The 25,717-nt window shown below is 40.5% G+C and overlaps 2 protein-coding genes and 5 non-coding genes across 8 annotated transcripts; 6 read left to right on the top strand and 1 right to left on the bottom strand.

Annotated features, from left to right (window-relative positions):
- Positions 1-194: 194 nt before the first annotated feature.
- On the top strand, positions 195-266 carry trnaq-cug (transfer RNA glutamine (anticodon CUG)). The gene has a single exon. It is a non-coding gene; the product is annotated as a tRNA-Gln (tRNA).
- Positions 267-820: 554 nt separating this feature from the next.
- Positions 821-892, top strand: trnaq-cug (transfer RNA glutamine (anticodon CUG)). The gene has a single exon. It is a non-coding gene; the product is annotated as a tRNA-Gln (tRNA).
- Positions 893-1,560: 668 nt separating this feature from the next.
- Positions 1,561-1,632, top strand: trnaq-cug (transfer RNA glutamine (anticodon CUG)). Its single transcript has one exon. It is a non-coding gene; the product is annotated as a tRNA-Gln (tRNA).
- A 655-nt stretch (positions 1,633-2,287) lies between these two features.
- On the top strand, positions 2,288-2,359 carry trnaq-cug (transfer RNA glutamine (anticodon CUG)). The gene has a single exon. It is a non-coding gene; the product is annotated as a tRNA-Gln (tRNA).
- Positions 2,360-5,463: 3,104 nt separating this feature from the next.
- On the top strand, positions 5,464-5,535 carry trnaq-cug (transfer RNA glutamine (anticodon CUG)). Its single transcript has one exon. It is a non-coding gene; the product is annotated as a tRNA-Gln (tRNA).
- A 337-nt stretch (positions 5,536-5,872) lies between these two features.
- LOC147234216 (achaete-scute homolog 4-like) lies at positions 5,873-7,110 on the top strand. 2 transcript variants are annotated; one of them, XM_086146167.1, is made up of 2 exons: positions 5,873-6,021; positions 6,121-7,110. In XM_086146167.1, the coding sequence occupies exon 2, from the start codon at positions 6,124-6,126 to the stop codon at positions 6,625-6,627; it is 504 nt and encodes a 167-aa protein (XP_086002293.1). In that variant the 5' UTR covers positions 5,873-6,021; positions 6,121-6,123; the 3' UTR covers positions 6,628-7,110. The 2 variants fall into 2 exon arrangements, with proteins under 2 accessions (XP_086002293.1, XP_086002294.1); XM_086146168.1 differs by having other exon boundaries at positions 6,118-7,110.
- A 4,330-nt stretch (positions 7,111-11,440) lies between these two features.
- LOC147234215 (suppressor APC domain-containing protein 1) lies at positions 11,441-15,634 on the bottom strand. The gene is made up of 4 exons (XM_086147047.1): positions 15,341-15,634; positions 12,270-12,425; positions 11,747-11,902; positions 11,441-11,588 (listed from the first exon to the last, which is right to left on the bottom strand). Exons 1-4 carry the CDS (start codon positions 15,437-15,439, stop codon positions 11,511-11,513), a joined length of 489 nt encoding a protein of 162 aa, XP_086003173.1. The 5' UTR covers positions 15,440-15,634; the 3' UTR covers positions 11,441-11,510.
- Positions 15,635-25,717: the final 10,083 nt, after the last annotated feature.

The raw sequence follows: 25,717 nt of genomic DNA, 5'->3' as shown, positions 1-25,717 counted from the left end.
ACTAATCTTTAGCTGGGTAATTTCTCACAGCTAGAAAACAATGATTTACCATTAACTTCACGCTTCCAGCTCGTGCCTGTGGATCCTACACTCTCCTGGTATCATGTTGCTGAGGTCAGAAGTAGATTCTAAACTGAATTCAAAGTGACGTTTGGAGGGATTTATTGACAAACCAACCATTGGACACGGCGTCTGGTTCCATGGTGTAATGGTTAGCACTCTGGACTCTGAATCCAGCGATCCGAGTTCAAATCTCGGTGGGACCTGAGCTTGGCTTTAGGCAAGTGTTCTAGAAAACCAAAAACGAATCGTCATTCATGTAAACATATGATCTTGGAAAGAAAATAACTGTAGGATCTATGCTTGCCTCATCTATGTATACAACATTGAGTAAACACTTAACAAGTATCAATCCAGGAAGCACTGTGTCGAATTGCTATGTTATTGACATGGAAACTAGCACCTGTACATCAACAAGCAGTAAGTAACAGCTTCTTAAAATTACAGTAAGATCTAAATTTGGAACTTTTAATATCTCATAACATTTCACAAAATTATTTTCAGTTTACACAACACTGGACCAAATTTGCCACCATTTACCTCAAACCATAGGGGTTTCCATGGTGTGAAACTACAACACTTTTTTCTGTTTCTTTTCCTCTTTGGTTTGATTTAGTTGGTCAGATTTGTTGTGGTAAATCTGTGTTTAACAAAATGTTGCATCATACCTCGTCATGGTATTTCTGGTTCACTCAAACCAAAGTGTATGTGTGTGTGTGTGTACGTGCCGGATTCTCTATGAGAATTGGCCCACAAGTGTGGTTCCATGGTGTAATGGTTAGCACTCTGGACTCTGAATCCAGCGATCCGAGTTCAAATCTCGGTGGGACCTGAGTTTTGGTCGAAGGCCCCCCTCACACGACATTCTGGGAAAACAATAACGATAAGATGTTGCTTTCAATTACTTAAATTATGGAAATGGATGTTCAGATGTTTGTCTTGGAACAAATGTCTAATCAACGCTTGCCATATGACTGCTGGCTCTTCATTCAGCCACGACAGGACAATGGGATTCCTTCAAACTGGATATTCAACAAATATTTTTGTCAAGTAATTACGTGTCAGAATCCAGGAAGGACTGAGTTGCAGCCCACATTGCTGAATAATCAATGTGAAACTAGCATCTGAATATCAATCACTAGTGTTGTTGCTGTAGCCAAAAGTGCTAACTTCATTTCTTTATGTTTACGTTAAGATCAAAATTTGAAACTTTTAATGTCTCATACTTTATGAGAATTGTTTTTTTAGTTTATGCAACTCTGGCCCAAATTTGCCACCATAGCCCAAACCATAGGAGGTTCCATGGTGTGAAACTACAACACTTTTTTTCTGTTTTCTTTCCATCTTTGGTTTGATTTATGTGGCCAAATTTGTTGTAGTAAATAAGTGTTTCACAAAGGGTTGCATCATACCTTTCAACGCGATTTCTTGTGAACTCAAACCAGTGTATGCTTGTGTGTGTATGTGTCGGATTGTGTGTGAGAGTCGGTGAACAAGTGTGGTTCCATGGTGTAATGGTTAGCACTCTGGACTCTGAATCCAGCGATCCGAGTTCAAATCTCGGTGGGACCTGAGTTTTGGTTGAAGGCCCCCCATACAACATTCCGGGAAAACCAAAACCATGAGACGTTGCTTGTTTTGGTTGAAGGCCCACTTAAATGGCACTTCTGGCAATAACACATTTCTGATGATCACTACAATGATGTACATGGATGTTCAGATGTTTGTCTTTGAGAAAACATTCTCAATGTCGAATCAATCCTTGCTCGATGATTCTGCTGCCACATTAGGAAGATGCAATTCCTTCAAACTGGGTGTTCAGAAAGCGGTAGCCCGTCTGGTGTTCAACCTCCCAAATTCTCCAACACAACCCCCCTTCTTATGTCCCTACACTGGCTCCCAATAGCTGCCCACATCAAGTCCCTGGTGTTTGCCTACCGAGCAGTGAATGGGACAGCCCCGTCTTATCTCCAGGTTATGGTCAAGCCACATGTCCCTACCTGTCCCCTCCGATCTGCTACCTCTGTGCGACTGTCCAACCCATCACTTAGGGCCCCTGGCTGCTGATTGAACCGGTCTCGACTCTTCTCGGTCTTGGCTGCTCAGTGGTAGAACGAACTCCCATCTTTCGTCGTGAGCTGAAAACATAATGGTATTTCTGGTGAACTCGATACAAAGTGTGTGTGATTAACTGTCCGATTCTGTGTGAGAACTGGCATACAAGTGTGGTTCCATGGTGTAATGGTTAGCACTCTGGACTCTGAATCCAGCGATCCGAGTTCAAATCTCGGTGGGACCTGAGTTTTGGGTTGGCACAAGGTTTAAAAAGGAAAGCTTCAAAAGAAAGGTACAATAAAGACATATAAATACAATAAATACATAAGTAAAAATCATCCAAGGTCCTTACATTACAGTCATTGAGTTGACATATTTATCCAAAGCGAGTTACAACAACCTCGGAAATGTATCCTATTTCTCAAAAAAATGATCTGTTTCATTTTAGCTGGAAGGTTAACATTATTTCCTCTTTGAGCATTTCTTGTACTTAAATAAGCAGGTTTTTCCGTTAGAGAAGACGCCACTGTGAGAGAACCTTTGCAATAATTGTAAAAGCACTATAACTTAATTCATTCCTTAATTCACTAATTTATTCAGTCATTCATCCATACACTCACTGCCATAAACAGCTGTTGTCTGTTGGTATTTCCCTTTTTTTGCACAGAAGTGTTTATAGTTTTTCCTTTTTTTCTGTTATTTTTGTATGAGACTATCTTAACGTATAATATCCATTACTTAACTACGTTCCCTGTGAGTCGCACATTCAAAGCTGCACTAAACTTCAAATTGGACATTTTACCAATACTGTTTAAATTTTGAATACTGTTTACATTTCTCTGCACTGTTTGCATTACTTGCACTGTTACATCAGGTTATGATAGCATGTTTGTTTAGGAATGTATTAATACTTATCTGGATGCACTAGGGACAGCTGAGTAAGATGATACATTTGACAATAAACACCTTGAATCTTGAAATTGACAGAAATACACATCATTGTGGATTTTCATTAATCCCCAAAGGTTCATCCCTGTGAAACAGTATCTGGTAAAACTTAAAATCACTTTGTTTTGTAAAACAATTACGAGAGAAGCTCAAAGAAGCTCAATTAGAAGCTCAAAGAAGCTCAATTAGGATAAAATATATTAATTTAGGCTATTTGCCAATTAATAACAATAAACCTAAATGCTTTTTGCAGATGTTTTTAGAATGTTTCACTCTTTTGGGGATCTATTCAAGAAGTAGTTGGCATTTCTTAGCTGCTCGACAACTAGTTGTAGATACCACACACACACACACACACACACACACACACACACACACACACACACACACACACACACACACACACACACACACACACACACAAACACACACAAACACGATCGAGAAACAGGTCAACTGGTTTTGTTGCCGAACACATTTGCCTCCGTGCTGCCACCCAGCGGGGGTATATGTTCACACATGATATTGAAATAGCGTTACTCCCGGTGCATAATTTGTCACAAAAACAAAAAAAAAGAATAATTACGTCGGGGTATTTACGGTTAATATACAATTTTCTTTTGATTTGGTTTTAAAGTGACAGAATTACTGAGGTCCAGTTTAAATAAAAAAAGAATAGTGATAGCTGTATCAAATCAAAGTGTGGCGTTATCATTTGTTGTGCATATATATTCTATATGGGTCTGTACAAAGCTCAGTTATACTAATAATCTTCATTTTATAATTCAATATGAATATTATGGTCCCTGAAGTCTGCCATTTTTCTTTTTGAGTCACATTATCTATCCCCCCCACCCCACCCCTCTCTCTCTCTCTCTCTATCTATCTATCTATCTATCCATCCATTTACCAACCAACCAACAAACCAATCTATCTGTCTATCTATCTATCTATCTATCTATCTATCTATCTATCTATCTATCTATCTATCTATCTGTCTGTCTGTCTGTCTGTCTGTCTGTCTGTGACGTGCGTTGAGGTTCATGGCTGGCAAGGCACTGACGTCATCACAGTCCGATTTACAAACATATGAACCTTACAAAGTACCTTATTCACCATTTTATTGGCAGAAGTTGACGTGTTTTGGTTAAAAATACCCATCAGCATTCTTCACATATACAAACAGTAACATAGAAAAAAGCACATGTAAAAAAATGTTATTATCTCTTACCTTTACTTTAAATGTAGTCCATGCGCCGCTCCCTCTGTAGCATTCTCTTGCTACATAACTTGCTTGTAGGAGTCTTCCATTTCTTTCTTCAGTGTTCAAAGTCTCTCTGTTTCAATGGGAATCACTGCCAGTGAAGACGAGTCGTACTTGATCGGTCCTGTTCCGACTGAATGTTTTGAGTCTTTTCGGTGCCGAGAATGAGCACTCCACCGATGCTGTCGTAGCCGGAACGCTGACAACCGGCCGGAGCAACTTTGTCGCCACAGGAACAGTTTGAACGAGATCCTTCTGGGCCAAAAAGTTGAGATACTGCCCAGGAGATTTACATTCATCCCTCACCGTTTGTGTGCTATACAGCCCGATGAGATTGGGAAAAAATAGCCGGATGGCTGCACTTGACTTGCTAACTGTTTACTGTAGCTTGCTCCATAACTGCACTTGACTTGCTAACTGTTTACTGTAGCTTGCTAGCTGACGGCACTTGACTTGCTAACTGTTTACTGTAGCTTAGCTTGCTAATTCTATTATTCTGCAGCCGAGTAGTATGAAAGATCCCTAGGATCAGCGGTGCCCCCTACCGTGAGGCACCGTCACCTCTTGCCTCACTTAATGTCTCTTCGCAGTCGGTTTATGATTGCGAGAAATACGAGAAACACGTTACAGTTGTTGACGAAAAACATCAGCTTAACTATGGCAATTTAGTTCATATATTAAAAGTGTTTTATTAATAGTGACATTCATAGAGACAGCAATAGGTCTCATGCTAGCACAGTTAGCAGAATCATTGCGCAATCCATAGTGGGCTCAGCTGGTTGCTGCATCACCACACGTCTCTTCCTCATATTTGAACGGTAAATATAATTTTTTTAGCGATTTTGAAAAAAATAACTTAAACTGGTGAAAAATAACTTTATAGTACAAATAACTGAATAAATATAACAATTCAATTTATTTTTTTCATTTTGCATTTTTTTTTCCATGATGACAGGTGAGGCCAGGCCTCCCCTGCCTCTACTGACTGCACGTCACTGATCGATAGATAGATACTATCTATCTATCTATCTATCTATCTATCTATCTATCTATCTATCTATCTATCTATCTATCTATCTATCTGTTTGTGTGTGTGTGTGTGCTTGTGAGTGTGTGACTCTGTAGCACATGCAGGTGGTTCCATGGTGTAATGGTTAGCACTCTGGACTCTGAATCCAGCGATCCGAGTTCAAATCTCGGTGGGACCTGAGTTTTGAATTTAGACCGAGGTTCCTAATCCAGATCAAAGAGAAGCCGTATCTGCTCAATGACGATGAAAGTACAGCATTCATAATGTATGTTTAATCTCCTGCATACTGACTCAGTGACCTCGTTACTATAATCTGATATACATAAATTAAATTGAATAATTATTCTAAATGATCATAAAAAACAAGATTTAGTTGTGATGTTAGACAGCAAAGTTGCTCCACAGGGGAAATGCTATTTTTTATCTTGATAAGAGTCTCCACGGTTCCCCGCCCCGCGTCACACCCACCGTGACCGTGGCTTCAAAATCCCAACAAACAAGCTGTCATGCACACACGCACACACGGAAAGTCCTGATCGAGGACACGGTCTTTCCTCTTTTATTTTATTAATTTAAACATAAGATCAGTTGAGCTTCCGGGGAATCCTCATCCACGCGTAAGTGACGGGATTCTCCGGTATGACGACGTGGGGACGGTAACCGGGTGAGTCACATGATCACCACCGCTCACAGCGTTCCTGCAGTTTATAAATAGACCAAATAAATAAAAATAGATTTATTTGTGTTTCTCGTGGCCGAGGAGGTCATGGAGCGCATTCCGTACGGGCCTCCTTTGGCCCTGCACGGCGTTGCCATGGACACGGGCGGAGCGTGCTGCCCCGGCGCCCCGCGCTTCGGCATCCCTTTCCACGTGGACGCAACCGCGTACTTGGATTCCGCGGATCTCGCCCACGGACGGCTGCACTACTTCCCCTTCCGTGGGCACCTCGGCGTGTGCGACTACGCATTCGAACCCGCATTCATCCGCAAGAGGAACGAGCGGGAGCGTCACCGCGTCAGATGCGTCAACGAGGGATACGCGCGGCTCCGAGAACATCTGCCGCACAAGTTTGACGACAAACGGCTCAGCAAAGTGGAGACCCTGCGGGCGGCGATCGGATATATCAGACACCTGCAGGGCTTGTTGGGTGTGAACGCGTCCCGCGTGGACGTGACGCCCGAGGAGGCGCGCAGGACAGAGTGCGGCGGCAGCAGCAGCAGCGACGGGGAATACAGAGGCGCATCCAGTGACTCCGGGGAGACGGTCTAAGAGGTCGGAGTCTGCGATGGGATTTTTTTGTCTTAATGATAATGAAAACAGTAGAGAGAGAAAAAAAACTGCTTGAAAAAGTTTTTTTTAAATGGTAATTAAAGTAGCAGAAAAAAAGTTGGCTGTCACATATTTAAATAAATGGCAAAGAAAGTAGCAGAGTAGACAAAAAAGTTTGCTTGTTACATATAAAAAATGGCAAAGAAAGTAGCGGAGAAGACAAAAAAGTGTGCTTGTTACATATTAAAAATGACTTTGAAAGTTGCAGAGAAAACAAAAAACAACAAATGTGAACTTGTTACATTTGTTTTTTAATGCCATTGAAAGTAGCACAGATGACAAAAAGTGTTACTTTGATGTATTCTAAAAATGGCAAAGAAAGCAGCAGTGAAAACAGAAACGTGTGCTTGTTATGTATGCAAAAAAAAATGACAATGACAGTAGCCCGCGGAAAAAAAACGTGTTTTTTTCCCATTTCTTAAAAAAATGACAATGAAAGTAGCAGTGAAAAAAAAATGTGCTTGCTACATTTTAAAAAAAATAGTAAAGTAGCAGAGAAGACAAAAAAGTGTATTTGTTACACTTTAAAAAATGGCATTGAAAGTTGCAGAGAAAACAAAAACCAAACAAATGAGTGCTCATTACATGTGTTTTTTAATGCCATTGAAAGTAAGTTAAAAAAATGTTTTTTTAATGTATTCTAAAAAATTGCAAAGAATGTAGCAGAGAAAACAAAAGTGTGTGCTTGCTATGTATACAAAAAATGGCAATGAAAGTATCCCAGAGAAAATAAAGTGTTTTTTTTTTTTCACACTTATTAAAAAATGGCAATGAAAGTAGCAGAGAAAACAACGGAAAAAATGTGCCCATAACAAATTTTTTTTAGAATGGCATTGAAAGTAGAGAGAAAAAAAATCAATGGCATTCATAGCAGACAAAAAAATGTGCTAGCAAAATAAAAAATGACAATGAAAGTAGAAGGAAAAAAGGTGCATTTTACACATTAAAAAGAAATGGCAATGAAAATAGAAGAGAAAACAAAAAGTAGGCTTGTTACATAGTTCAACAAATGGCAATGAAAATGACTGAAAAAATAATCAAAAACAAAAACTGTAGTAGTAGAGAAAACAAAATAAACAAAAAATATTTTTTTAATGTATTTAAAAAAATGACCAAGACAGCAGCAGAGAAAACAAAAACTGTGTGGTTGAAACATATGCAAGAAATGACAATTATGGTAGCCCAGAGAAAACAAAGTGTTTTTTGTTTTTTTTTCAAATGTATTAAAAATGGGAATGAAAGAAGCAGAGAGAAAACAAAAAAAAAACACAAAACGTGTGCTCATAACATATTTTCTTTTTAAAATGGCACTGACAGTAGCAGAGAAAACAAAACAAAAAATAATTGTTTTTGGCAATGAAAGAAGCAGAGAAAAACACTGTGCTTATTACATGATAGAAATGGCATTGAAAAAAGCAGAGAAAATACAAAAAACTGTGTTTGAAACATATTTTAAAAAACCTGTAAATGAAACTAGCAGAGAGAAAACAAAAAAAATGTATTTTTTGAAATATATTAAAATAAATGGCAATAGAAGTAGCAGGGAAAAATGTTTTTTGTTACACATTTTTAAAAACTGGTAATGCAAGTGACAGAGAAAACAAACAAAAAAAGTGTTTTTCTTTAATGTTTTTGAAAAATATCTATATTTAAAAAAATATCTGGAATTGGAGCTGCCAGGCAGGAGGTCTTGAGGAAGACCAAAAACAAGATTTGTGGATATAGTGAGAGAGAATATAAAGTTAGTTGGTTAGTTAGTTTGGAGAGAGGATACAGAGAACATGGTTAGATGGAGATGGTTGAGTTTCTCTGGCGACCCCTGAAGGAAAAAGCTGAAAAGAAGAGAAAAAGATATTTATAAACATGGCGATGAAAGTAACAAAGAGAAAAAAAAACAAAAAAAACTGTGTGCTTGTTACATATCATTTTGAAAAAATGACAATGAAAGTAGAAGAGAGGAGACAAAAATAAAAGAATGTTAATCACATAATCTGCAAATGGATGTGACACAATTCCCACTGTCAGAATCAGACCAACTTTATTTGTCCCAGAAGAGGGGCAATTGGAGGGCACATGGGGTAGCACTGCATCCTGGAGCAGGTCATAAATATATATATAAAATAAAAATAAAGGTAAAAATAGAAGTGAAGTAAACTCTAACATCTGTAAATAAACTGTACATCAGTTTATGTATTGTCTTTTTTTCCTAAGTGGACGTTAACGTATGCAGCCGCAAACAAAAGAGAAGATGCTGTAAAAGTTTTTTTGTTTTGTTTTACTGGAGTACACTTTGGTACATGTACAAAATCTCAACATTTAAGTAAGACTTTTTTTTTCACCTTATTACATATTAGTATATATTCTATGGCAGAGGAACAAGTAGGTGAAACGACTCCCCAAGAGGAATGACAGATGAGTGTATTTTATTCCACGAGTGGAAAAAAGTCTTTGGGGTTTTGTTTCCAGCAAAAGTGTGGGATAATATGATTTTCTTAAAAGTGGGATAGCCTAAAACTCATCATTTCACATTGAATGATTCATTTTTACTACAAATGTTTACATCATAGGCAATGAGCCACTTCATAAAATATGACCCAGATCGTATATGAAAGGCCGAGATATTGGAATCGAGCAAAAATCAAAATCCATGATTGAAGCTCTAAAGATGAAAAATGATTACTGACTCCTTTTTGTAATTAATTATTTTAATTGTAATTGATAATCATTACTGGTTTTCATCAAACTGTCTGTGACAGTTGAATATTGCAGAGGATGATTTTGGATAGTCTGATTTACCTTAACAATGACAACCAACAAAGAACGGTAAAGTGCGAAAGGCATTTTACAAAAATTTACTTATCTATTTGTTGCTATTTTTGGTAGATGAAATTGTGATTACGTGTTTGCATTGGAGCTATTTGAAGAATAGCAACAGGACGCAATGTTGTTAAATCTACTGTGATAATACGACGAGTGTTTCACATTATGTTGCCCTGTTTTTCATGTACGGTGTTTATTTACAAGAGCGCAGTCATTAATGTTCCAGGCTACTCGGGTCAAATGACATTTACGACTATTAAATCATTAAATATCACAAGCTGCTGGAAACAAAACTAAAATAGAATTGCATGGAGGCTGAGCCAACCACATTACAGAGCAGACATGTAGTAGTCTACTCTGGGATATATGACTGTTTGCTGTTAACATGAGCATTATTCACAGACCACCTACTTACTAGACCGACATGTGCGGAAGTTTTCGTCTCCTAAGAGCTTTAGGAATGCACTTATCCGGCACCCCTAGTCCTGCGGGGAACAACTCCTCTTCTCAGTATTTGCATGTTTATGCTTCCCACCTCCGCAGACCTGCACGGAAACAGCTCAGATTTTTCTGATATTCATTAATACCGCAACCGCCAATTGGGCAGGGAAAATAAACAAGATATTGAATACAAGTAAAAAAAAAGGGGGTTTAATCCTGGCGGGGTGCAGTTCAAGTGAGCCATGTGGGTGTGGAAGGAAGAACCCCACTGTGAGCCATGGAGGCGTGACGCATCTTCAATTTTTTTTTTTTTTTTTTGGCCATGAAGTGTGTGAATTAAGCCCAATAATTATCCAAGTGCTGGTACCCCGAGCTTGATGGTTCAATGGCACTCTGAAGATAGGGAACTAAGCTACTTAAATGAAAGCCTCGGCCATAAGGGATGTTTTTTTCCCGGAGCACACAGGCTGATCGTAATCAGATTCCTTGCAGGCATGCAACTCACTGTACCAGGGATGTTACTAATGCATGAATGTGGATTAATAGAAAAGATAAACGAATGCTGAGCGTGTTTAGGACTTGTCTGGATGCATCACTCCTTTTTATTATAACACCTACCCTTACAATTCTACAAAAGGGCATGTAAACAGATATAACAAAACGCCCCCATAAGGCAAATTATCTTTCAATCTTTTTATTTTTTAACCCTCTCACAAGACGACTATTCTAATCTAATGCAATCTCTTTCAAAAGCGGAACCTCTCGCAGTTGGGAGCGACTGATCGTCGACTCTGCAGACAAGCAGAGGCAAAGGAGATTCTGATTAATGAATAAATAAAACGTGCATAAAGAAAAGGTATCGAGCAAAGTTGCGGTACACGTACAACGCAGCGTGTCCAACGGGGGACGAGGGGGGAAGGACATTCCTGCAAACATTCGTGATGACTTGCTCAGACAAAGTTTATCAGCTAAAGCTAGATCAGTGCGGGACCACCAGCAAAGGTCGCTGGCAGCCGGTTGAGACAGAGAGCCCGCATCGACAACTGGAAATGGAAGAAGTGGGAATTACGGGAGCGAGAAGATTCTTTGTTGTTTTGCTTATGGGAAAAAAATACAGGGTTTTTAAACAACAACAAAAAAAAAACATCTTTGTCAAAAAGGCACATGTAACATGAAAACACCTCAGCGGGCTAGCGCTTCCCGCCTCAGTCTCAATACTACAAGGAAGAAAAAGATAAAACAGGTAGGAGTTTTAAATTATTGTGTTTGTAAGTTATTTCATTAACTTTTAGCATATATTTATTCCTTGCAAAAAACATAAATACATTTCCAATTATGTTCAGGTATTTACATAACTGCATCAAATGTATTTAAAGGGAAATAGTACTTATCGCCTGGAAGAGATTTTATTGATTTTCAATTGAGGCTCAGCTGCTCAGGAATCTTTGAAACACTTGATCGGCCCTGAAATTGAAAAAAGACCAAGCAGGAATAGAATAATACGCCACAAGTGGCATTTATTTATTTAAATACATATTTACAGGTGTGTTGGCGGGCAGGGTCTACAGTTCGAGCTGTTCAAGAAGCGCGTCATTTTCCATTTCCAACATAGAGATTTGACGATTCTTCTCACTCACTTCCTGTTGAAGGCGGGGAAAAAAGAGATTATCAGGGCTACTTCATGCAGAAGACTGAACTTATCATAGATTTCATACAGAAGTCTGAACGGTATCTTGGTCCCGAGGAAAATTGTCGACATAAACGGACAAAGACTGCATGTTGGTTTGCTTCATCATACCATAGTCAGTTGAGTGTTTTGCCATCGGAGGGCGATGTCAGTCAGCCTATCAGACTGAGGGGGGTCGCTGAGGGGGCTGACGCTGGGCTCGGTCATCACGGAGCCCAGGGAGCCGTTTACCCTCTGGATGCAAGCGCGCAAGAGGCAAGACTGCACCTGGATGGAGACCACATCCAAACAATCTGCTGGAAAACTCAAGTGTTTCACCCCTATTTCCAGAATCCCATGTATTTTTACAATCATGATTTAGCGTATTTCCTTTGGCAAAAAAACTTTACCACATCTTCCCTTCTAACGCTACTTAGTGTTGGAAAAAAGGGTTGACTCTCAGATTAATTTTCAAGGTGGTGGGCCAGAACTCTCCTATCATGCAACTCAAATGAAGCCAACTCTCACAGAGGTTAAGTGGAACAAAAGTTTTAACAGTCTGAGACAATGAATGTGTTGCAGGTAAAAGCTAGTTGTGTATGTAGCCGCTACTCTGATGATGCAAGCTAAAGATGTTTTCAGCTGTCTCCTGTACCTCATTTCCCCTGTCCCGGCCTGTGGTCTCGCAGTTCTCTTGCCGGACCGTGTTTTCCTCCAGCCGCTGTAGATACCAGAGGCGAGCCTTTTCCAAGATCTCCAGCCCACAGCATAAGGCGTCCTTCTCCTTTTCTAGATCCTTCAGATGTTGAATCTGAAACGGCGAGAGCACAGCGCCGCCACATGCACTTACGAAACCGAACAAAGATTCGTGAACCAAATGTGGATGAACATCACAAAAATATATGCATGAAAAATATATCAAAGGCCTAGATGCACGATGAAAGGCCTGGATTACGACGTGTGTCATTTGTTTTTGTTTTTTTTTCTTGGAATATTATTTGCGTCTTTTAGCCCCGTGGAAAATTGGTAAACCTCCTGATAACATAAATGTCTCACGGAAAGCTAACATTCTTGCTTCTTTTAGTAATTCCTCCTAGTCAGCAGTGGGTTTGCATGTTTTATCATAACATGATCTACATCCAGGAGGAAACTCAAAGCCACAAAAACTTGACATATTCCAACTTCCTGTTCTACTCTCTCTCAGAAAACAATGTAAAAATTTAATTTTTGCCATCAGCTGTCTGCCTGTGCCACTTAACCTCACGTGTAACATTGAGAGTGACACATACAAAAAAAAAGTCGCATGCAAGAGAGTAGCCTTGAACAATGACAATTTTCAATGCAGATGAAAATTATCAGTGTGAGACGTTTTTCGTGCGATTTGCCCCTGGTTCAGCTTTAAAAAGGGACCTTCACAAGACACACCCACATCAATATCCATAAAAAAAGGCCTGGACATAATGGTCTTTGTGTGTCAATGTGTATTTTCGTGACACATAACAGGCATGACGTAAAGAAGAAGCATTAGTGGGACGAGCCTGCGTGCTGCCTTCCCGTGGCCCCAAGGCTTTGTCTATCAGCTGAGCCCATCTACAGAGCAGCGGGAGGCCTTTGGATCCATTGTTGACACTCAACGGGATTACAGTTACGTTTCACAGGCACAAACACGGCTAATAGGTATGCAACAATCATTCTGTGGAATGAGACACCCGTCCGTGAGCACAAGGTCAAGAGCGTCAATCTTAATTTGCAGGAGAATCACACAATACAAATTAATATCATGTGAAAATTCAGTTCCCTTTTAATTCATTACCACATCCTGGCCCCGTGAACATATATACTTGTTTCATTCATCGACCACTCCTTTTACATTTATGGACTGTGTGTTAGTGGAAAACCTGGTTCGGCCGGCTTGCTATTCCGGGCCTTTCACAGGAAGCCGAGGCATGTGGGAATGCATCACTGGGATGGTCATGCTACCTCCAACACAACGGTCGAACACGAGATGGAAGATTGGAAAACCAGATGACTCAATACATGAGCATCAAGGCTATAAAAAAAGGCTATTTACAAATTGTTTCCATTAACAGTCACTGTTCTATTATAAGACGTAAACAAACAAGCCTGGGGGCAGTAGGTTCTGCTTTACGTTAAATCTGTGCTTAAGTCGTTTTCTTCAACGAGGTGATTTTATCTGGTCATGAGAGCTGTCTGCCTCCTTGAGAGAGCGACTAAGTAGATAATTAACATCACGGTGGGCGGACTGAGAGGGGCCTGCAGAGATGTCCTGTCAGCCCTTGGTCGAAGAGTGAGTGAAGCGTGACGTCTCTGGACTGCACTATTTCACCAGCTATGAACTCTACCACGGCATCAGATGGTTTAGTACATAGTAAATACTATGAAAACCCTTGCAATGCCATTGCATTGCATGCAAAAGCAGCAGTACAATTTGTAAGAAGAGTAGTTGGGGCTCATATTGAGTGACATTCTAAGATCCCGCGTAAAATGGGTCTGGACTGGCTGAAGGTGCAACTGTGCCAGCTGTAATTCAATAAAAAGAAACTATACAATCCATGCATGAGTGTTTTTCTCCATCGGACCGTCACAGACAATCTGGCCGTCTCAGTTGACACGGGTGGGAGGGAGCGAGTGCAGACTGCTGAGGTGTCATTCACACAGCGATGTCTATTTCAGAGTCGAAAATGTTCCCCGGGATATTATTCTGTAGTGCTAATGTCTGCTTAAACATATCGGATGCTTTAGAACTGGTGTTGGACACATTTTTTGACACCTCGCCTATAACCCCCCTCATGCTTTCGCTGTTTTTTTTCATCGTATATCAACCTGGCTGCATTTCAAGCTGTAGCAATACATTCAAACGATATAAATGGATTCATAAAATACAAAACACTTTTGTGTTGGATTTGCAATGAATCAAAACTGTTGCGTCAATCTGATTGAATTCTTACTACAACTGCATGTTGCTCTTTCTTGCTACGTCTTGCTCACTAGTCTGCTCTTGTTTGCACTTCCTGATACCTGGTATCTGTATGGCAACAGTGCAAATGACAAAAAATTATTGAATAGAAATTCGCTAGGGAGGAGCTCCGAATACTTTCATTCAGTGCAGATCAGCGACAGGAACGTGAAGGAAGCTGAGCGCATACGAACACAAATCAAAATCACTTTGCCGGTCTATCTGTCCTTCTCTGTGGCACACCAAACTGGGACTGCAGTGGTTTAATGTGTGTTAAAAGTACTACAAATGACAGGGCAGACGTTTCGATGACCCACATTCTGGAGGTAGTCTTTGGGTGTCTGTTTTTCTGAATATATCCCAATTCCTTAAAATGACCTTTTAACATTTAACAAAGTATGCTATGTTTTACTCTGCAAGCTGTGTACTGTCTGATGTTTACAGCTTCCTGTATGTTTACTAATGCCCTCTCCTGTGATCCATACGGTACTCAACCAGATAAATAAAGGTTACCAAACAACCCGTATCTACAGAAAATATCTTGTCTTGACTCAAACACAGACTAAATGTGACAGACGCTTTTCCATTTATGTGTCCAAACTCCAGTCAAAACAGAAACAAAAACAAGGTTACAATTACAACAAAGGTTAGATAATCTCTAACTGATAAGGACAGGAGCAAAATTGTTTTTTTCCCCTTTCAAAAACATGCAGACTCATGTTTATCTCGCACACACAACCTCTCCTCACCCATAAGTAGAATCGTAGTGCGTCCAGGCTGTAAAGGCTGGTCCTCAGTGGGATGATCACAACAGTGTAGGAGCTGGATCTGGGAGGAGGACAGGCCATGGAGAGATCAGTAACTGACTGCTACAACGGCCTATACAACCGGCCTGACAACAAACAACAAACCACTCCGCAACAGTGGCTGACTCAGAATAATAGAAATGATGGAGAATGCATGTGTGTGTGTGTTTGGGTGTGGGTGTGTGTATGAGAGGGAAAGAGAAAGAAGGCAGGGGTGGAACTGGAAAAAAAAAACAACAGCACCAGAGTGCACAGGCACAGGCAGTATGGTTCCCCCCCCGGGGCAAGGTAACGAAAAATTCCACATATCACTGCCGTTGCTGGTAAATCGACATACAGTGACAAAGTGGGAGTGATCATGCAGGGAGCGGGGTGGAGCTGACACCGCAGATTCACGCTTGTATAAGAGATATGACAGAAAACATGAAAATGATGGCATAAGCTATAGGTTTGAAGTGGACCAGCCAGGTGTTACCAGACAACTGCCAGCTTCTGCATGTTCAGTATCATGACAGCGAGAGGGGGGTCACAGAGAAGGAACAAGGGTGTACTGGGTTTAGAAGGGGTTAAAGAAGCAGTGCAGCTTCATTAGAATCACATCATCCTACAGGAGTTTGACATTCCTGTTTTAACAGCTGAACCTAAATGGAAGTGGAGGTGATCATTTTCTGCTTGGTTTCAGGTGAGCACTTTGTCCAAGCATGTTCCCTGGAATTTGACGTAAGTGGTGTTGAGAGATCAGGGGTGTGTTGCGGGTGTCAGAGGACGGCGCGGCAATGCCGAGCACAGCTGTTGAGGCAAACACAGCCCCCTGTTTTGGTGCTGAAAGCAGGAGTAGGGTGGAGTAATTGTGGATCTCGGTCAAAGTGCACTGACAGCCAACACAATTATGGTCAGGACTCAGCTGGTCCAAGCCTGCAGAGATAATCAATGGCACGTGAGTGTATTTGTGCATCTGACCATAGTGGCTGCAGAGGGAAATCCAAAGTAAACTGTTGGTGGGAAAATGAGAGATGATGAGGTTATTCTCATTTGAAAGCAGTCGGCAACTTAACAAAACATCTACAACCACACAAGGGTGAGTTTGTATTGAGATGAAATGAGATGAGATGAGAACAACTTTATTTATCCCGAAGGAAATTGTTGTGCCAGAGTTTCAAGTAAAAACATAACAGGAATAGATAATAGTAGGAAGGAGGAAGAATAAGAAATACAATGAAATATAAATTTTCTAATTGAAGCTGGGAGAGATGAAAATAATTGAAAAATAAGATTTTTCCAACAACCACATCACAGCATCTTTTTAGGCATGGAAAAACTCAATTTCCAAAATGCAAATAAACTAAGTTTCCATTTTATATTTGAGTTAACTCAGCCTTTTACAAGTTTTTATAGATAGTGAATATCTTACCTTTAACTATTTCCATTCAATAAATTCCAGTCCTATTCTGATTTTTTTTTTTTATTGCTTTCCTGGTCATTTTCATTTCATTGCTGACTAACCTGGTCCTCTTGGTTTAAATGTGTAGGGATAACTTTTAAGAACCCTTTTAATTTCTTTAAAAAGCACACTGATGATTACTGTCTAGTGTCTTAAGTTCTTCATATTGCTTTCTCTGATTAATAAATACAGACAAGCCCTCCATTTTATAATAGCAATGGGGTTCTGTGATAGCATTGGCTTTACCCACTAGTAATAGATTTCCTCTCAGCTTCTCCGACCAAAATTTCCCCTAGCCCCCATTTATTTGCACCTTAACATCCAACACATAATATACTTTTTATTCATGATAATGTGACTGTGATACTGACCTGCAAACATGATTTCAATGTTTTGACAGAGAAGTGCCACAACGCCTCCATGACAACAAGCAGGTTTGAAAGGATATATAATTTGACTTGACCCACATACGTGACCCAATTCATTTCGAGGTTGAAAAAACTAACAAAAAAAACTTTCACAATGAACCTCACGTCTACGTGATACGTGTCACAACACCATGACATGACATTAGATTCCGCTGTCTACAGAAATACCCCTAACTTGTTATAATTTTTTCACCCTCTAGCACTTTTCGCGTTAGCACTAGCAATTGGATTAGCTCCCGCTAAAACTTGGTTGCCAGTTGAACCGGAACACAACAAACCAACGCGCGCTGCTCTCCACCAATCACAGCCCTCGGATTTGACTGACAGGTTGAGTAGAGACTTTCACTGACCTGCAGGAATTTTAAACATTTCGGTAAAACCCCTTGTAAATACAAGCGAATCTCGGGTTATTTTTTTGCGTTTAAAAGCAGGGAAGGAAATTTGATTTATAATATTCTAATGTAAATAACCGAAAGTTTTCATACTTTGTTTTTTTCACATACATATATATATATATATATGGCGGTTCCTGTGCAAAATAATGTATGGATGAAGCGGGAGCGAAAACTAATTTTGCACAAAGCCGACATATAACGCGTGAACGACACATAAACACAAACTATAACCTGCTGCGTTCTTCCTCCCTTCACTGGATCCCTGCAGTTGCATCAGTTCACCAGATGAGGGGGTTCTAAGAGCAGATCTTTCCCAGCAGATGCAGATCATGTTCACAGCTGACATTTTGTGATCGGAACTTAAGTAAAAGCAATGGCTTTTACCAAACACCAGATGGCGCAAAACAATGAAGGTCCCAGACCAGGAGGGGACCTCTTCAAAAGTATGTCAACTATTTTCAGCCTCTCTGCATCCTGTACTGCTTTTGTGCTTTTAACATATTTCACCACAAAGCAAACATAATTATTTCTCACCAAAACATATCTTCATCCCATATGATGAGGATCACTCGCAAGTGGGTTTTAGTTCCTAAACATACATGATGTTTTTTCTCGTTTTCTAACGCGCAACAAAGTGCTCTGCAAAACATCTTCTATGCCTTTTTGTATCAGCACTCGTAAATCACAGGCGGAGGGTAGTAAGTCGAGATCTGAGACAGCTAGATAAAAACATGGGATTACCGAGCTCTTGCATCTTTAAGGCATAAGACTTTAGGGAACCCATGACCCTGGTCTTATGTCACGAGACGTGATTCTCACCGAGGTAAAGCCTTTGACACCCAATGAGTAAATGAAATCACGAACACTAACAGGAATGGAGAAGTAAAAAGAGAGGAAACTATCAGTTCATAGTTGTTTTTGTCGTTATCTCATGGCTGCGATATGAAAGATCATGCTTCCCCTGCGGGCCCCACAAGAAGGAAGTGCACCGCATTGTTACACATTTTGTAGATGTGTTATTGATATAAAAAGTATGTTTTATAAGATTGTCAACTTGACTCCAGTTTTGTAGTGTTATTTGTTTAACAGCTTTACACATACACACACACACACACACACACTATCCATGCGCTAACTTGTTTTTTGTTTTTTTTAAGTTACTACTACTTTGCGATAAAGAATGGACTCCTTTTTGCTTCCTGTGTCATTCCCTCACACACACACTCACAAACAGACCCAAATTCTCCCTCGCTGTCACCACAACCTCCAAAACGAAGTTTTCAGCAGTCAAGACGAACATGAGCCTCTCTGCTCAGAGCCGAGGAACCGACAACCGAGAGCGCAGGACCCTCCCATTCGCCTCTTAAATCCATGCCAGCGTGAGCCTGGTCATTCAAGGTTTACTCTTCCAGATCATAACTCCGAGGAATCTTATCCATATATGAAAACCCCTGACAACCAGACGCTTGCATCACGGGGCCCCATTTCAAACTGACCTCGTCTGGTTGGATCAAGGCTTGGCAGGCCATTAGAACCACTGAATTTTATGAATTTACACTAATCCTTGTTTAATTTTTACAACAATAGTGCACAGTTATAGGCCTCTAATGAATTAGATATTTCCCATTAAACCAACTTTATCGAGCCCTAGCCTCACTGACTCTCGGATGGTTGACTCATATACTCCGCAGATACAGGGTGTGTGATGTTTGATTTTGTGGAAAGATCCTATAACTTTGAGGAAGGGGTGGGATATGTCAATACAGAACATATATAACCTGTTATACCGCACTTTGGAAATTGCTAATTTTTTCCAACCTTCCATGGGGAATTAAAAGTGAATATTAGACATTAAGGGGTTGAAAGTCAAATGCATGCACATTTACTGGCAGGGAATGTTGAGTCTGTCTAGACGAAGCTTGACTCACCCATTATCAGTCATCCCGGAGACTTTTTTCCTCGACACAAACTGGCAAACACTCCCACCATCCTGAGAGCTAGATACTTAATGTTTCATTCTATATATCAGGAAAAATAAAGGGAAAAATTTGGCAGGGTAGGATTGATTTGTTCAGTTTGCTTGATAATTTAAAAGCCATATAAATATATCGATCAAATGGGAAGTTCAATCTCTAAATATTACAGTGCATGAAATCATAATGAAACACAAAGGCTTATTTCTGTTGTGGTACCGATGCACTGCAAAATAAGATACATAACAACAAGAGGAGTCAGAGCAATCATCATGAAAATAATAGGTGCTGGATTAGCTGTGTTGACAAGGTCATATTCAGAGAAGTCATAAACTTTGAACATGTTATATAACGGTAATCATTTATGAATATAACAATACACAGCAGAAGAACACAGGTGGGAACATGATGGGTGCGGCTGTTTATCGAAAAAAATAACTGATCAAACCCGGGACAACTGCAGGTTTGTCATCTGACAATTTCATGTTGAAAGGCTACCTATTCAGATATTTGCTTTTTTCTTTAATTCTTTTTTTTTTGTCACTTTCCCCCTGCAACTGTTGTTGAGATGAAAAACGTGCAAACAGAAAAAGCCCTCAAAGTAAATAGACATCTGTCTGAGGTGGAATATGTAAAAATAAAACACCACTGAACAGGAAATCAGGGGATAAATGCAAATAAAGTGTATGAACCGTGGAAAAAAATCTTTCCAGAAACAGCTCAGTCATGTGTTTGTACACTCTCATACGCACATACGCACGGGATGTTATACGCACATCCCAAAAACACATCCTGTGCCCTCTCCTCCTCCTCCTGCTGCCGCTGCTGCTGCTCTCCAGCAGAATCACATATTGTCACGCTCACAAACAGCCCAATATGGCAGGGCCGGGGACAGATGCAAACCAGATGTTTCCCAGATGTAGATAAGGGCAAAAACATCAGCTGAAAGGCACCACCTTTTCACCTCAGCTGTGTGTGTGTTTGAGAGTGTGTGTTACAGCATGCATGTGTATGTGCACGCGTCCACGCTCACGCATGTGCGAATAAAGACAAAACCGAAACCTCCATGTGTGAATTTGGCCTACAAGTGTTGTATTGAAAGCTGGATTTTATTCTTCTCATGTGGAAATTTGTTATGTGGTTCTCAAAATAACCCTGCTCTTTTTTTTTCTTCACTTTCCAAAACAGATGGATATCACAGATGTTTTTCTTTGGTCATGACATTGAACCAGTCTCAAAGTCACCAGAGTGCAAAGCAAAACATGCCTCTTTCAGACTCATATGCAGGGACAAAAACAATGGATCAATTTACTATGGTGCGCCGCCCTTTAACCCCGCCCTTCCCCTCCTCCCACCCAAAAACGCATTTTGTAAATATAATATTACAAGTCCGATTTAATGCCTCGAGCTTGTTCTTCATTACAGACAATGCTGTTAACATACAAATACATATACAGGGGTCATGTACATGCATTCACACACCTGCACGGCTCAGCGCAGCCAAATGAAAACAAATTTGTGAGGGTGATCTTTATGTTTCACCCCCCCCCCCCCCGGTAAAGGAACCCCCAAAACAAACATAAGTCAGGGTCTCCTTGGGCAAAATTCATCTTAAACTCATTCACCCTGACACGCAAGCTCCCCTGGTGAACCCCTGACAATATCCAGCTGCCAGCGAGCGGCCTCGTTCTCCCTTCACCCCCAAATTCGGCAGACCCTCCCCTATTAAGCCAACACACACAACTGTGCGCGTACACTGACAGATGTACAAGCTCATACTTACACAACCTATCACCCTGACGTGGCCTCCACAGCTGGGCGAATGCACCCATGGAAACCCCTCCCAGTATCTGTATTCATATCTATGTGTGTGTGTGTGTGTGTGTGTGTGTGTGTGTGTGTGTCTGTGTGAAGCTTTGGGTTTACCACCTCTTTAATACCACTGTATTCTGAGCCCCCCTCAAAAAGACTCAATGGCAAATTGAGTTAACACCCTACAACTGATGGGCAATGAAAAAAAAAACAATTTGAAACTTTAAAATGTTTTTAAGCTTACAAAATGTTAGATCTGGGTTAAAATTGGCAGATGATTATCATTCTTTTTTTTCCCATATCAATTCCTTCTCCGATTGCATTTCAAAAGTTCACAAACACTGGCGTGAAAAAAGTCTCTATCTCTGAACCCATTTAGTTTTACAGTGACTGAAAAAAGGTAAAAAAAAAAAAAATTGTTTTGGGTCCGGGTCATTCCAATGACTGTGATTAAATGATCAATAGAAGTGATAGTTAAGAAATTGAGAAAAAAAAATCCATAAAAGCGCAAATTCATCACCTTGTTGGCTGTAGGCCGACAGATCGGTGCGTTATTGTTTTCCCCCAACTGTTTTGGGAGAGATCTCTATCATGTGTATGAGTATTTACACAATGGAGAGGACATGGATGAGCTGTCTGGAGGTGATACATCTCCTTTGGAATGTTAAATCTCATCTCTAAAATATCCATGTAGTGACGAGCGCACGCTTTCCCTTTTTTTTTTTTTATTTCATTTTCTCTGCTACCCGTTGTCTCCTTTGGCGGATTTGAATTCCGGCAATCTTATCTTTTCCCTTTCATTTCTCTCTGTTACGTCACGAGCGACGATAGTCTGCTGTGCGGTGAACCGCTGTTAAGTTCAGCTTCCCCAAATGCAGGGCAGGAGTGTGTGGAAACCCCCGTCTGCACCTGTGAACCAAAGACTTCCTCTCGCTTGTATTTTTTTTTCGGTCCTCTTTCTCTCAATTGTTGCCATCCTCTTACCACAGACACTTCCTGCTCAATTGTACGAACCACACAATACATCCTCTTCATCCACTCCGTCTTCCTCAAATCTCTGCCATTTTGCTGAAAGCATCTTCTACGGAAAATATCCAGCTTTGTCTGTGGGCCCTGACATGCAGCTCTGTGAAACCTCGCAGATTGTGCTTCTTTCACACAGCCCTTTGTCGATGATGAACTCCGATAATGATGCCAGGCGGTTTGGTTGGAAGGCTATCCCACCTTCTTTGTTTTTTTTTCTTTCCACAAAATGAATTCCAGCTACGTTTTACTCATAGTACAACCAAAAAGAAACACACGACGAAAAAAAAAAGGCATGGATTGAGGCCCTGGGATTCAAAAGCCAAGCCGTCTCCGGCTTGCAATCCTTCTCACAACCAACAGGGAGCAATTATGTTGATTCCCATAAGGAAGTCAGATTATATTCAAGCCGATAGCCTGATTAGCAGCATTCCTTCAGTTAAGTTATTCGTAATGAATTTTTGGTCAAAGAAACAGGTTTGGTGCGTCCTCGGTGACGCCAAGGTCTCATCTCTTTGCTACTGTCCCATTCAAAGGAAAAGAAAAGGCTTTATTTTTTCGGGTGGGAGCATCACCGATCGCCACCAGTCCTTGTAGGATTTGCAATTGTTTGAAGAAAACAAAATGAGTGATGATTATATTGCTTTCACCACATTATGGATGCAGCTCTTTCAAATATAGAATCGCTCAAAATCGAATGTGAAACCTGAAATTATTGAGGCCTCACCCTCGAGGATTGCATGTCTGATAATCACATCTGACATCTGACACATTTTAACCAACCAGCTCCCTCGTGACAACTTCTCCATTATCATCATCAACTGACCGCGGTGGTTTTGTTTGTTTTTTTCTCCCTCCCGGGAGATTTACGGTGAGTGAGTGTTTATGTTTATGTGAAACATTTGACCAGAGCCGGTTAAAAATACCTTACGCTGACGAATAGTAACACTCACAGAAAACCTCCTGTTTTAAAAGCGCCTTAAAAAACCGTGATGGCCAAACTCCAAAATCCCAACCCAACACCTTACTAAGTGATGCTTCTGTGGCTATCCACGTAAAAAAAGAAAAAAAAAATCATGAATTACTTATTCAGTAATGTGTGTCCGTACTACTACACAACTATAAACTGCAGGAAAAACCGTGTTTGTTTCCGTCTGTTAAATCAAGGCTACAGATTTTCTTCTGCAATAAATCCTCATAACAGCTAAAGTAGCCAGCTGCTGCCTCCAGCCTCTTCCACCTATCAGTCATTTTATGTTGGCAAGAAAAGTCACTTAATTCACAAAAAAAAAAAAAAAAAAAACTACACTGGAACCTATGAAACAGCTTGACATACTCATCCCCTGGTAATACAGGTGAAACGAGGCTAAAAGTCCAAGCCGAGCATGAGAAAACTATGAAACAGCTCCCTCCTGTCAGCATTTCATTTCGACCGCCTCTTATTAATTTTCAAAAATGTGTTTGCTTTGTTCCAGACCCGATTCTTCTTAAGCCCTCCGGCCTACGTGGAATTATTACAACCTTTCCCGAATGGCATTTTTCAATAAGCCTTCGCCAGAGTGACATTTTTATCTGCTTATGCAACAAATCATTTGTGTCTGATTAAGTCTCAGAGTAAACACAACCGTCAAAGACTGCCTGCAGTTGAGGAATGTGTACTGTTGGCTTCATAATACCAAGTCTTTTGTCTATTATTTGCTACTTCCAAGTGATTCATTGATTTTGCTTGCGAGCCAAAGGCCCACCGTGACGGGTCTGCAACTCTTCGTGGTCTACTGGGAGTCACGCTGAGAGCGCTGTTTCACATGCACCGTGCTAACGTATTGAAAAACCGGTGGCCGTGGAGGAAAGACAAAAAGGTGACAGCACTTGCCAACTGTAATAAACAGCGAAGGATTAGGATATTGGGGGAAGGAGGGAGGTGGGGGTGGTGGGGGGGTTGAACCAAAACACACAGGATACGGCAGACCAGAAGAAGAGGATTAGGAATTTAATATAGAACACTAAGCTGACTGTAAATACTGCTCACACAGCTCACAAACAATGTGGGATAATGCTACTGAGGCTCATTGTCTGCTGACGACCCCTCAAATATGACACTGTATGAAGGCCACTTGACTGACACGCAGATTAGCGGGGGATTAGGCAACTGGGTCACCGTCCCTACCTTACTTTTATGCATCACAATGCAAGAAACTCTAAAACAACACAAGTCTTAGAACAACAAACAAAACATTAATTGTGTCGACGAGACATCGTGGGTGTGTGAGTTTGTCTTTTTTTCTTTGTGCTCATTGTTTCCCTAAAGGGAAGAACAACCCCAATCACACGGGCGCTAACCTACTGTATCTCTTTCTCTTGTAAAATTTCCCCTCAGTTTTCATTCAGCACTGAGATGTGTTCTAGATGCTATCTTATATAATGATGTCAATTTATTTTTTGCTTTCACTAAATAGGAGGTCATAGAGCTTGGTGGTCAAAGTACCAAAACAATAAACACTATCTACTTCTAAAAATCATGACCCAGTTACACAAAGTAATCCAAACTTTATTATCTGCAATTTCAGGAGGAAGTCCTTTCTTCCTGTGCATTTCAAAAATTTCCCCACCGTGACGTCTGGGGATTATCCTAGATAACCAGACAGATTCTGGATGAACGATATTTTCTTTCATTTTTATATTTTTTTTGTTTCAAAAACAGAGAAAATCTATGGCTGGTATATGGAGTGATAAAATACAGAACTTACTGAACTGTAAAGTGTGGGGTTTTGGAGCAATGGAATTTTAATCCTCTGTATGTGTGCAACATATGGCGTCGTACCGACGACAACGTTTACTTTGACTTGCAATTGGTGTTGAGCGATATCAGAGGGGAGCAACAACCAGCCCCCTCAACCGATTCCATCATTTTTCTTGTTTAAAATGAAAACCTACGAACACTATTAAGATGTAACTGTTAGGTGGATCACTTGAACACACTTGGGGCAATTATTTTGTGTGCACCGAGTTGAGGTGCCATGAACCTTTGCACATCCCCTCCCCAAAAAAGCACCTTTCAACCAGGACACATTCCACAGAAGGGACATAATAACTCCTCGGCTGCCTTTGTCACTCATAAACAACAGCCACTACCTGCTTTGACATAAATTCAAATCCGGGGCGTTTTTTTATTATCTCCTGAGACGCTGCTTGCTAATTCCGGTGTGTCTTCAGATGAATCCCTAAGACATCTCAGGTGATGACTGGTG

The sequence above is a fragment of the Fistularia commersonii genome, chromosome 5, assembly GCF_037954325.1.
Source record: "Fistularia commersonii isolate RoL2024-O1a breed Wild chromosome 5, RoL_Fcom_v1.0, whole genome shotgun sequence".
NCBI lineage: Eukaryota > Metazoa > Chordata > Actinopteri > Syngnathiformes > Fistulariidae > Fistularia > Fistularia commersonii.
This window is presented reverse-complemented; position numbering and strand designations above follow the sequence as displayed.

What these genes read in the sequence shown, in the direction of transcription:
- LOC147234216 (XM_086146167.1), top strand. Translation starts at nt 6,124, where the DNA reads ATGGAGCGCATTCCGTACGGGCCTCCTTTGGCCCTGCACGGCGTTGCC.
- LOC147234215 (XM_086147047.1), bottom strand. Translation starts at nt 15,439, where the DNA reads ATGGCCTGTCCTCCTCCCAGATCCAGCTCCTACACTGTTGTGATCATC. An exon ending in CACTACGATTCTACTTATGG is followed by an intron (nt 12,426 to 15,340) that starts GTGAGGAGAGGT and finishes TCGCCGTTTCAG; the next exon opens with ATTCAACATCTGAAGGATCT. An exon ending in AAAACACTCAACTGACTATG is followed by an intron (nt 11,589 to 11,746) that starts GTATGATGAAGC and finishes CGCCTTCAACAG; the next exon opens with GAAGTGAGTGAGAAGAATCG.